The sequence below is a fragment of the Nansenia antarctica genome, assembly GCF_963989245.1.
Source record: "Nansenia antarctica genome assembly, chromosome: 1".
In the NCBI taxonomy this organism is placed as follows: domain Eukaryota; kingdom Metazoa; phylum Chordata; class Actinopteri; order Argentiniformes; family Microstomatidae; genus Nansenia; species Nansenia antarctica.
The window spans coordinates 23,438,813-23,452,329 of record NC_137674.1 but is presented as its reverse complement, the minus strand read 5'-3'; the positions used below and the strand labels follow the sequence as shown (position 1 = coordinate 23,452,329).

General features: G+C 47.3%; 1 protein-coding gene across 1 annotated transcript; it reads left to right on the top strand.

Moving 5' to 3' along the window:
• Positions 1–2,015: 2,015 nt before the first annotated feature.
• Positions 2,016–4,561, top strand: pth2 (parathyroid hormone 2; the record flags this gene model as incomplete). Its single annotated transcript, XM_080540969.1, has 4 exons — positions 2,016–2,020; positions 2,914–2,987; positions 3,287–3,395; positions 4,162–4,561. 4 exons carry the CDS (start codon positions 2,016–2,018, stop codon positions 4,559–4,561), a joined length of 588 nt encoding a protein of 195 aa, XP_080397095.1.
• Positions 4,562–13,517: the final 8,956 nt, after the last annotated feature.

The window sequence follows — 13,517 nt, the reverse complement described above, 5'->3', positions numbered from 1 at the left end:
CAGTTCTGTTGTAATCAGGGTTAGGGGTCAGGGTTAAGGGACAGGGGTCAGGGGTCAGGGGTCAATGGTCAGGGACAGGGATCAGGGTTAAGGGTTAGGGGTCAGGGTTAAGGTCAGGGACAGAGTTAGAGATAGAGATAGGGTTAAGGTCAAAGTTAGGATTAGGTTCAGGGTTAGGGGTTAGGGTTTAAAAATGGTTAGGGTTAGGCGTCAGGATTAGGGTTGCTTAAATGTCTCCATTTGGTTTCTATGGTAACGGTGCTTCTGCATACTGTCATTAAACTGTTACTGCTACATCATGTGACGTTTTCTTTTCTTTTAGATGACATCACCCAGGCTTTATGGTTAGGGTTAGTTATTCTTTGGTTTTTCACAGATAACACACATATTTTTTCCCATTCAACATGAGTAGTATGCTAGTATGCTATTCCGAACACAGCCATGGTCTTCATGCGTCCGGGTGTCGACACCTGGACCCTTCTCAAGAAGCGAGCTGACTGACGCGTCTTCTTCTTTTCGTTCTTCAGCACTTTATTTGCCCTGTCGCACATGGCTGCCTCTACAGGTCAGACAGGGTTCTACTACCCTGATCACGCCAGATTTCTGGCTTGGGGAACGAGACTCGAGACTGTCGTAACGATAATCTTTATGTATGTGGTGTGCTGTATTGGGAATATCAGCGCACCACACACAATATGATCAAGACTGTTCAATCCATTATTTTTTTATCTTCATGTATGGGGTCTCTCTCAGATAAAAAAATCTGTCAAGATTTGGAAAATCTTAATGTCGTGAGCTTAGAATCATAAGGTTCTATCTCCGTTTAGGGTAGTTCAGAGATATTGAACGTCAAAGTTTTTACATTCCATTATGTTTTGTGAGATGGAACCTAAAAATAACACCACACAGGCATTAATAAACACCTAATGGATCAGATTATGTAAAAATTGACAAAAATGGAAATAGAACCTTATAATTCTAATGTCACGATGTGTGTACCAGGCTTTAGTCTGGTCTTGAATGTACTGAGAGTATCAGAGCTTCGGATGGTTGGTGGAAGGGTGTTCCACAGCTTGGGTGCAGCAACAGAAAAAACACACGCACACACACACGCCTCAGAAAAGGCACGGTCTCCAAGTGTTTGTCCCCTAGTGCGGGGTATGACGAGGAGATTAGCGTCAGAGGATCAGAGACCAGCTCTCCCGCTCTCTTTCTCTCTCTCCGCCGCTGGTCATTATTTTAAATGAGAGTCTAATGAAGTTGCCGTCGGTAACAAGACATGTTGTTCTGTCTCGGGCACTCCATCTGTCAATCAACCTGGAGTGAGGGGTGGTGTGAGCATTCCACCTGTCAGCCTGTCTGTAGAGGCTTCTTAATAATCCAAATAGTCTCTACATTGGGTGAGTCGTAGGTTCCAACAAACAGTTTCCAAAAAAGGCAGAGTGACGTGTGTATAAAAATAAACACGTTCCTTTATTTACTCAAAATAAATATCTCCATCATTAACGATCCTGTCAGCAAAGTCTATAGCTGTCCACAAAACTGTCCATTACTATTGAACTGTCAATTACTGTTCACAACCGTCTTGTCCTGAACTGTCGTTGAAACTTTGTTTGATCCCAATTAACAATCCCCTTCCTGTTCCCTTATATCCCCATCATTCATCCCAACCACCAGGGGGAATGACCACAAGGAACAATCTAAATAACATAACATAGGGAATATAGACTTAGAAGCAAATAATCACAATTAAATTAAAGCAATCAATATCATGAATCAATCATTCAAAATTAATATTAGGAAATTAACATAAATAACATGTAGGACTAAAATGGCTCCTACACTGTCTGTAACATCCACAGGTTCAGAGAGGTGTGTGTGTGCGCGTGTGTGTGTGTGTGTGTGTGTGTGTGTGTGTGTGCGTGCGTGCGTGTGCGCATATGTGCTACAGTTTGTCTGGCTAATGCTAACGTTAGTGCTGGGCTGAGGTCTTTGTGTTGAACATGACAGGCGTCATGTCGTGAGCTTAGAATTAAGGTTAGGGCAGTTCAGAGATATTGAGCATCAAAGTTTTTACATTCCATTATGTTTTGTGAGATGGAACCTTTGTATTTTATTAATTACTAACTCAAAAATTTCAACATTTTAAAAATAACACCACACAGGCATTAATAAACACCTAATGGATCAGATTATGTAAAAAACTAAATTTTTACAAAAATGGAGATAGAACCTTATAATTCTAACGTCACAATGTTGTTGGTGTCTGTGTGGCGTGTGTGTATGGTAGTGTGTGTGTGTGTGTGTGTTGAACATGACAGGAGTGTGGTTAACGAGGTCTCTTCAGTCCTGCCCGTCATCATCGTGCGTAGGCTGTCAGGCGAGGGCAACAAACGCAACACTGATCTTGATGTTCCACATCCGTTTTTTCACCCCCGCCCCCCCCCTCCCTCACCAGTGCCCTCCTGCCCCCCCTAACCCCCCCCCCACCCCATGACCCCCGCTGTTCCATCTAGTCTCCGAGAGGTCGTGACGTCAGAAACAACAGAGTGTAGCTGGGTGACAGTCGCTGATAAAAGCTTGTTTTGATTATTTCTTGGCGTTGTTTCAGAAACTCAACACATCATCAAATCACAGACATCATTACCGTGACGACCAGTCAGCTATCTGTCCACAGCTTCCTGGCTCTATATTAAGAAACGGGAGGTCCAGTCGCTGCTGTGTGACATCTCAAGCTGAGGAGAGGAAAGGAGAGAAGGAGAGAAGGAGACACATACTTTCATCCGGCAGAGCCTGCCTTCCTTCCTCCCCCCATCTGAAGGAGGTATATAAGAGAAGAATCTTCTGGAGAACAACCACTCGCTCTCTTCTCTCCTCAACCACTCTCTTCCCCCTCTCTTCAACCACCTGCAGGACAGAAAACCAGCCAGTCAACCAGCCAGCCAATCTCTGGACCAGAACCAGCCTGTCAACTCTCTACACAGCAGGTGAGAACATCCAAAAGTACATTCAGCTCTCTCTAACCCTAACCGTTTCCTCTCAGTGTTAGGGTTAGAGTTGGTTAGTGTTCTGTGTTTGATTTATATAGTTGTTTGTATTTATTTTTTATTTTTTAAAGTAACAAAGTGAATGTGGAGGAAAATATTGAGATGTGATTGAGATCTTGTAGAGACATTGGAGAGAGACATTGGAGAGAGACATTAGAGAGAGACATTAGAGAGAGACATTGGAGAGAGACATTGGAGAGAGACCTCCTGACCTGCGACCTCTGACCTGTGTGTTCCAGGCTGTTCCATGGCTGCTGTGGGTCGTCTCCCTCTCCTCCTGTTGAGTCTCCTGGTCTTCACCCTGCAGACCTCCAGCTTCCCTCAGCCACGCCTCTCACCTCTGCACAGGTACTAACCCTATTCCTAGTCCTTACCCTAAGGTCCTAACCCTAACCCTAGAGTCCTTACCCTAAGGTCCTAACCCTAGCCCTAGAGTCCTTACCCTAAGGTCCTAACCCTAGAGTCCTTACCCTTAGGTCCTAACCCTAACCCTAGAGTCCTTACCCTAAGGTCCTAACCCTAGAGTCCTAACCCTAGAGTCCTAACCCAATCCTAACCCTAGTGTCTTAACCCTAAACCTAGGGTCCTAACCCTAGAGTCCTAACCCTAAGGTCCTAACCCGAGAGTCCTAACCCTAACCCTAGAGTCCTAACCCTAGAGTCCTAACCCTAACCCTAGAGTCCTTACCCTAAGGTCCTAACCCTAGTGTCCTAACCCTAACCCTAGAGTCCTAACCCTAAACCTAGGGTCCTAACCCAATTTGGTTGTTAAGTCGTGATGTGTTTCCGGGTCCAACGTTGGCTGAGGCGCTCTCTTCGAAATGCCTCAGTAATAATAATAATTCATTAAGGTTAGGGTTCATAATAATTCATTTGTATAGCGCTTTTCCGAGGCTCAAAGACGCTGACAATATGGGGGAAACGGTGCTGCGTCCCTTGTTGTATGAATAGATCCCAGTCTAAAAAACGATTGAACTGTCATTCTACCGCTTAAGTACACTGGTACTCTGGTGCGGGACTTTGTCAGACTTAACAACCGAAATTCTAACCCTAGGGTCTTAGTCCTAACCCAACCCTAACCCTAGGGTGCTAACGCTAACCCTGTTGTGCTCCAGAGGCTCGTCGTCTCCGGCCGACGAGGACCAGAGGAAGCTCCTCTACCCGGCCGCGTCCCAGCGGAGCCTCCAGATGATGTCATCATCAGACTTCGGAGCGGCTGAGAGCCAGATGGAGGTGTTGGGAGAGGAGGAGGAGTACTTCTCCCTGAGCCAGCTGGAGGAGGCGCTGGCGGAGGCCTGGCCCAGCCTCTGGGCCTCCAACCCCAGCCTCCCCTGGGCCTCCAACCCCGGCCCCTGGGCCTCCAACCCTGGACAGGAGAAGAGGAACATCGTGGTGGCGGACGACGTGGCCTTCAGGGAGAAGAGCAAGCTGCTGACAGCCATGGAGAGGCAGAAGTGGCTGAACTCCTACATGCAGAAGCTGCTGGTTGTCAACTCGCAGGAACATCAGCCTTAGCCCCTAACTTTAGCCATAACCCTAACTCTAGGGTCTTAACCCTAAAATCGTGACGTTAGAATTCTATCTAGAGAAGGTTCTATCTCCATTTTTGTCAAAATTGAGTTTTTTACATAATCTGATCCATTAGGTGTTTATTAATGCCTGTGTGGTGTTATTTTTTAAATGTTGACATTTTTGAGTTAGTAATTAATAAAATACAAAGGTTCCATCTCACAAAACATAATGGAATGTAAAAACTTTGACGCTCAATATCTCTGAACTACCCTAAACGGAGATTAACCCTAACCCTACCCTAAACTCACGAAATCCTAAACCTAACCTAGACCATCACTGAGAAAATGTCTATAAAGATGTTGATATTAGATGAAGAATAAACTGCATATCTAAAATCTATTGATGGCTAATCCTAGGGTCCTAACCCTAACCCCACTGGTTATGGTTGGAGATGGTTGTGTTGAACCCAGTCTGGATTTTGGTCTACCATGAAACTGTCAACAAATGCGTTTGGTGAATGACTCAAAATAAAGAGCACGATGTTTTGTATAGATATGGTCATTGTCCCACTTAATGTGTCCTATGACGTCAGGTGTTCTAAAGGTTTAGGGTGTAATCCAGCTGTTCTTAAGGTTTAGGGTGTAATCCAGCTGTTCTAAAGGTTTAGGGTGTAAACCAACTGTTCTTGTTAAACGTTGGTTATTGCGTATTGGCTAAAACCATAACGATCGGACTACACACTGAACGGAGGAATCATACGCTGTCAGACAGGGTTCATGTTATCAAGGAAGCAACTTTTATTGTGGGAATGGTCACATATATAGGATCAGCTGGCTCAATCATTCATGTCACACAGCTGGTGTCAATCAATCAATTATGCCCCACTCACACTGGGATAGGGATGACTGGAGAGCACACTCATGTCAACAGTTTTAAAGGTTTAGGGTGTAATCCAGCTGTTCTAAAGGTTTAGGGTGTAAACCAACTGTTCTAACGGTTTAGGGTGTAATCCAGCTGTTCTAAAGGTTTAGGGTGTAAACCAACTGTTCTAAAGGTTTAGGGTGTAAACCAACTGTTCTAAAGGCACCGCACTCACACAAACACAAATACACAAGATGTTGGCGGTTTTTAGTTTTGTATAGATATGGTCATTGTCCCACTTAATGTGTCCTATGACGTCAGGTGTTCTAAAGGTTTAGGGTGTAATCCAGCTGTTCTTAAGGTTTAGGCAGGGTGTAATCCAACTGTTCTAAAGGTTTAGGGTGTAATCCAGCTGTTCTAAAGGTTTAGGGTGTAAACCAACTGTTCTAAAGGTTTAGGGTGTAAACCAGCTGTTCTAAAGGTTTAGGGTGTAAACCAACTGTTCTAAAGGTTTAGGGTGTAAACCAACTGTTCTAAAGGTTTAGGGTGTAAACCAGCTGTTCTAAAGGTTTAGGGTGTAAACCAACTGTTCTAAAGGTTTAGGGTGTAAACCAACTGTTCTAAAGGTTTAGGGTGTAAACCAACTGTTCTAAAGGCACCGCACTCACACACATACAAACACAAATACACAAGATGTTGGCGTTTTTTATCTGCAAATAAATTAACAAAAAGAACATGAATAAATAATTGTTCTGTGTTTTATTACATTTCCTGAAACATGATGAGTCTCGTAACCTTCAACTGTCTTCAGCTGGCTGCTCTGTAGGGTGGTAACTGATGTAACATTAGCAATAGCATTAGCTGTAATATTAGCAGTAGCATTATCGTTAGCAATAGCTCTGACATTATCAGTAGCATTAGCTATAATATTACTGGTAGCATTAGCTATAATATTAGGAGTGGCATTAGCGGTTAGCACTAAGAGCTGAGAAGAAGCCTAGTCATCTCTTCAGGAAAGGGATGAGGACACACCCCTCCAGTTTCCCCGCCCACTCCTGTAGCTCCTCCTCCTTGGCCCGCCTCCTCTGGCCCAGCTCCCTCAGGAGACACGCCTCCTCCTCCTGCAGCCAGTGGAGCAGGGCCTCGCACCCAGTGGCCTCTGTTAACGGGCTGACTCTCTGGAGGCGGGGCCTGTAACCATGGGAGGCTGGAGTATAGGCCTGCTGCAGAACCTGCAGCCTCAGAGATACTCTCCTCCTCACCTCATCCTCCTCTTCCTTCTTCTTCTCCTCCTCCTCCTCCTCCTCTTCCTCTACCACCTTGACAAAAGGGGAGAGAAAGAGAGATTTGATTGTTTGATACTTGGGGTAATAACAGCTGTGTGTTCATGAAGTAGAAGCTAAGATCATAACTAACCCTAACCAACCATAACTAACTCTAACCAACCATAACTAACCCTAACCAACCATAACTAACTCTAACCAACCATAACTAACCCTAACCAACCATAACTAACCCTAACCAACCATAACTGACCCTAACTAACCCTAACCAACCATAACCACACCATAACTAACCCTAACCACACCATAACTGACCTTAACCACACTGTAATTAACCCTAACCAACCATAACTAACCCTAACCAACCATAACTAACCCTAACCACACCGAGCAATTTGGGGTTCAGTGTCTTGCCCAACGACACCTCGACACGTGGAGACGGGGATCGACCGCGGACCTTGAGATCTGTGTGTCTGTTACCTGGGGTATATGTGTGTGTGTGTGTGTGTGTGTTACCTGGGGTATGTGTGTGTGTGTGTTACCTGGGGTGTGTGTGTGTGTCCTGCAGGCTGCAGCCTCAGTAGCATGTCATCGAGCAGCTCCAGACCCCCCCTGCTCTCGTTACCATGGGGACAGCTCAGACTGACAGTCTGTTGCCTTGGTGACGCATCAACCAGATCCTCCTCATCCAGGTGTGTGGTCTGGTCCACCACGCTGCCCTGCAGGCACACAGAGCAGCGGGAGAGCGGCGCTGAGTTGGGGTTGTGTTGGGGTTATGGTTGTGCTATGGTTGTGCTGTGGTTGTGTTGGGGTTATGGTTGTGTTGTGGTTATGGTTGTGTTATAGTTGTGGTGTGCTGGGGTTATGGTTGTGTTGGGGTTGTGCTGTGGTTGTGTTATGGTTGTGTTGTGGTTATGCTGTGGTTGTGTTGGGGTTATGGTTGGGGTTTTGGTTGTGTTGTGGTTGTGTTGGGGTTGTGTTATGGTTGTGGTTGTGTTGGGTTGGGGTACGGTGTGCCCCACCGTGCTGTGGCTGTGTTATGGTTGTGTTGTGGTTGTGTTGGGGTTATGGTTATGGTTGTGGATGTGGTAGTGTTGGGTTTATGGGTGGGTTGTGCTTGTGTTATTGTTCTGCTACGGTTGTGTTATGGTTGTGTTGGGGTTATAGTTGTGTTGGGGTTGTGCTATGGTTGTGTTATGGTTGTACTGTGGTGTGTTATGGTTGTGTTATGGTTGTGTTGGGGTTATGGTTGTGTTGGGGTTGTGTTATGGTTGCGTTATGGTTGTGTTGTGTTTATGCTGTGGTTGTGTTGTGGTTGTGTTGGGGTTATGCTGTGGTTGAGTTGGGGTTATGGTTGTGCTGGGGTTATGGTTGTGTTACGGTTGTGTTGTGGTGTGCTGGGGTTATGGTTGTGTTACGGTTGTGTTGTGGTGTGCTGGGGTTATGGTTGTGTTGTGTTATGGTATGCTGGGGTCATGGTTGTGTTACGGTTGTGTTGTGGTTGTGTTGGGGTTATGGTTGTGTTGGGGTTATGGTTGTGCTGTGGTTGTGTTGGGGTTATGGTTGTGCTGTGGTTGTGTTATGGTTGTGTTACGATTGTGCTGTGGATGTGGCTGTGCTGGGGTTATGGTTGTGTTACAGTTGTGTTGTGGTTGTGTTGTGGTTGTGGTTGTGGTTAGGAGCCTCACCATCCAGCTCCAGAAGAGAGGCTCCACACGTTTCCAGAGCAGGTAGACCTCCATCAGCTCACACAGCGCCTGCGAACCCTCACACTGCACACGCGCACATGCACACACACACACACACACACACACACAAACACACACACACACACACACACCTTTACCACAACACACTCCCCAAGACATTAAGTTTGGCAGTAATGTTGGGTGAGGATTAGTGTTGGGTGTGGTTGAGTTAGGGTTAGTATTAGGTGTGGTTGAGTTAGGGTTAGTATTAGGTGTGGTTGAGTTAGTGTTGGGTGTGTGGTTGAGTTAGGGTTAGTATTACGTGTGGTTGAGTTAGGGTTAGTGTTGGGTGTGTGGTTGAGTTAGGGTTAGTGTTGGGTGTGTGGTTGAGTTAGGGTTAGGTTGCAGTTAGGGTCACCTTTTTGAGAGTGGTGGAATCCATGTTGTGGTGGGAGGAGCTAGAGGAGGGGGAGGAGCTAGAGGAGGGGGAGGAGCTAGAGGAGGGGGAGGAGCTAGAGGACAAGACCTGTGGACAGAGAGGTATGACATCACTCTGACAGCGTAGTAGGGTTTTAGGGTTAAAATGTTGCCGATAGGAATGTTGCCCTATGACCCTGGTCACATGACCCACTGAAGGTTGCTGTGGCAGGCTGAGTGACAGGCGGACGGACCTACCAGGTGAAGGAGTCTGGCTCTCTCTTCCTGACTGGACACCAAGCTCCGCCTCCGGGTCCTCAGCCTCCCGTATCGCCACTGCAGGCTTCTGAGGAGCCCCGGCCCCAGCCCTGGCCCCGCCCCCAGCCCTGGCCCCGCCCCCAGCCCTCCTCGGCCAGTCAGAGGGCAGTCTTTATCTCTCAGAGAGGCCTTGGTCACGGGTTGGGGGGGGGAGAGAGAGAGACAGCAAGAGAGGGAGAGAGAGAGAGACACACAGATTAGGGCACATGAGTAAACTACAGCCCGAGGAGCCTAACCCTACTGCTAACCCTAACCCTACCCCCTACCTGCCCCCTACCTGCCCATAGGTAGGTACCTGCTTCCTACCTACTTGTCCGGAGCAAGTAAAACTTTCACCGGGTTATGTTTTACTTGCTCCGGACAAGTAGGTAGGGGGCAGGTATGGGCAGGTAGGGGGGCAGGTAGGGGCAGGTAGGGGCAGAGACTGACCGTGGCCGTGGGCAGAGTCAGGGCGTCCAGCTCCGTGGTTCTGTCTCTCAGCAGGAGGTCCAGCAGGCGGCCAGAGGACAGCAGCCAACCGAAGGCCAGGAGCAGCTCCCTGCTGGCCACGCCCCCCCCGGGCCCCCCGCCCCCCCCCCCCGCGCACCCAGCACGCTCCATAACCACACTGCCACAACGCTGACCGCACCAGCCTGGACCCTGCACACACACACACACCATATTGACACACTTACTATAGACACACATACATCCAATAGAGACACGCACTACTATCTCCACACACACACACACACACACAACCTAAAGACATGGACAAGACACTACACACACCAGCCTTACCTAGATCGTGGTGTGATGTATAAGAACATCCACATTCCAGTTTAAGTGCTTTCGATAAGATACTATAAAGAAACCTCCAGAACTCCTCCACCTGCACACAACACACAGATACATTAATCAGAGCAACGCATCCATCTACCTACCTGTCTACCTATCTATCTATCTACTTATCTATCTATCTATCTATCTATATCTACCTATCTATAAGATTTTCCTTTAGTGACGTTGATGGAATACCCCCCAGGAGTTTTCCGCTCGGTTTCCCCCAAAGGGGGGCGTGGTCGTTCTGATGACAGGGGGGTGACATAATAATAATAATAATACATTTATTTTATAAGGCGCCTTTCATGGCACTCAAGGTCGCCGTACAACAAATGTAAAAACAGTTACAAAATTCAAAAATACAAAATACATAGAAATATACAGTATAAAACATAGCTAGCAGCAGAGCAGCACAGGAACAGTAAATCAACAGGGATACGCCTGCGTAAACAGGTGGGTTTTGAGGTGAGTTTTGAATGAGGAGATTGAATCAATGTTCCTGATGTCGGGGGGGAGGGAGTTCCAGAGGCGAGGGGCGGAGCGGCTGAAGGCTCTTAACCCCATGGTGGACAGACGGGCTGGGGGGACGGTCAGGTTGATGGAGGAGGCAGACCTGAGGGACCGGGTGGGAATGTTGATGTGGAGGAGGTCGGACAGGTATGGAGGGGCGAGGTTATGGATGGCCTTGAAAGTATGGAGAAGGATTTTGTAATCGATGCGGTGTTTGATGGGGAGCCAGTGGAGTTGGTGTAGAATGGGGGTGATGTGACTGATGATAGGGGTTCTGGTGACAATACGGGCAGCAGCGTTCTGGACCAGTTGGATCTTGTGGAGCAGTTTGTGGGGGAGACCAAAGAGAAGGGAGTTACAGTCATCTAGGCGGGAAGTGACGAGGGACTCTGGACCAGGATTATTGCGGCGCTGTTGGGAGTGAGTGAAGGGCGGAGGCGGTTGATATTATTACGAAGATGGAAGTAAGCAGACCAGGTGGTGTTGTTGACGTGGGAGTGGAATGAAAGGGTGCTGTCGAGGACGACACCCAGACTCTTAACCTGGGGGGAGGAGGGGGAAACCAAGGAGTTGTCTATGTTGAGGGTGAAACTGGGGTGCTTGGTGACATCACGTCTGCTCTGATGAATTAGGTGAGGATAGCGATCTAACTAGCTGCAGTTCAACAGCACACAGGTACATGACAGTAGAAGTCAGTAACAACAACAACAACAATAGTTAAAGATTAAAAGCAACGAGGTTTCCTGTCAAGCCGTTGGTTAGTTAGCCTAGTTAGCCTAGCCACGCCAAAGGAAGCGGGCAGAACTCACCACATGTTCTCCTTTATTGAACTTGGCTCGTCTAAAGGCCTCTGCGCTGGGGACAGACTCCACCTGCAGCGTCGAAAGCAGTCTGCAAAGTGATTCAATCACTTCTTTCACTCTGACGTTCCCTTCCCGGCGCATTTTCATTTGAAGTTTCCCGGTGCTGTAACAACATCCAAGTACGGTTGCCATGGAATCATTTCCGCTCTCCCAAGCGATCCAATCAGAAGGGAACATGAAGCCGGAAGTACGTCTCTATTCTGCACCCTAACCCCGCCCCCCTCTGCTGATGAATCCGTGGTGTCGAAAGAAACATTGAAACTAAACTTCTGATCTCATCTGAAAAGCGGGAACAGTCTTTGACCGTTGTTGACAGCATCAACTAAACTGGTATCACACAGCTGACATCTACTGCTGAACTACATCAGAAGTAAAGATGACATCGTTTATTATCAGTGCTGGGCACGTTACTTTAAAAAAGTAATTAGTTATAGTTACTAGTTAACTTATCCCAAAAAGTAACTGATTTATTTAGTAACTGAATTACTTCATTGTAAAAGTAACTAGTTACTAAGGAAAGTACACACACACACACACACACACACACACACAACCTCTTCGGAAAAACTCTTGGTTGGATGTAACTCAGACGGTCTCATCTCTGGTCTCAGTGGTTTTTTAAGTCTTTGTCTGTTTCACCTTCACCCTTCACCTCAGTTCTACTGCTGTGTGCCTATGTCTCCTCCCTGACCTTTCTGTGACCTTTAACCTTCGACCTCTCACTGCTCTTCCTCCCCCTCAGGGTCAGTATTGACCCGTCCAAACGGCAGACAGCCAAACCTTCCACCCCTCCTGCACAGGGAGACAAGACTCTGTCTTCTGTCCAACCGACCTCTCCTCTCCTCCTCCCACTCCCTCCCTCCCTCCCTCCTTTTATCACCCCGGCGTTTGCGGCCTGTGATCCATGTCTTACATTCTTTCTTTCTTTCTTTCTTTTTTTATGTATCCGTAAACAAAAACAAAAGAAAATATATACACTACTTTTTTTCAGAATCCACCTTTTCTTCCAGATTCAGGAGCGGAAGATATAGAGAGTTGTAGGAAGTCGCAGATGGAGATATAGCGACAGCGTAAGGGATCATTAAAACCCCCCTACCCCCCCCCAACCCTAACCCCCCCCCCCCCACACACAAAGAGAGCTCTCGCCCTGTGTTTCAAGTTTATGTGAGAGAACAAACTCTGATGATGCACACCCCAGTCCCGTCCCGTCCCCCCCTCTCCCATATGTGTATGTAAAACCCTCACAGCCCCCCCCCCCTGTCCCCTGTCCTGTCCCACGGTGACTAGCAATCTGCTTGTCCTCTCCTGACACACGTCCAAGAGAGAGAAGAAATAGAGGACACACCTCCTTCGCCTCCTAAAGAGACACTGTCCAACTTTCACCCCCACCTCCCCTCCACCCTCCCCCCCTCCCCTCCACCCTCCCCTCCCCTCCCCTCCCCTCCACCCCCCCAGACCAGAGTAGACAGCATGAGTCCTCCCACACCAGCACCAAGTCCACATGGTGGCGTCTTCTGCATGCAGTGGAAGTGATGCACAGTGTGTCTGGTTATGCGTGGGCTGTAGGTGAAGTGTGTGTGTGTGTATGTGTGTGTGTGTGTGTGTGTGTATGTGTGTGTGTCTCTGTGTGTTTGGGTGAATCTCATGTTCTCATGTTTATCAAGCTTTACACAAGCTGTCATCTGGTCATAGCATCATCACCATGACTGTGTTCCCTGTGCTGTGTGTGTGTGGTGTAGAAGCATCTCTTCTTCTTTGTTACTTTTTAAAATCTGGGTTGTTTCAATGTTTTTGGTTAAAGAAGCAAGAAAGTGTGAACCCCCAGTCTGACTGATCATGTGACTGGTCATGTGACTGGTCATGTGACTGGTCAGCTCGAGCTCCATTTGATTTATTCCAGATATTCTTGAGAGAATCGTCAATATTTTGTCCTGTGTCGGGGTTTCATGTTAAGATTGTTCTGATGAGGTGATGATATTTTGGTGGTAGCTTTCTTGTTTTTATAACTTCCAGTTATGTAACTGTTACTTGTTCTCTCTCTGTGTATGTACGGTAAACAATATCTCTCTCTTGTTCTCCGTGATCTTTCAATGATAAAAAAACGTTCTTTGGGAAGTCAACATTTCAGTTTTTTTGTCTCCCCCCCCCCATCCCCTCTTCATCTTCCTCCGCTCCCTCAACGTCTGACAGAGTCTCA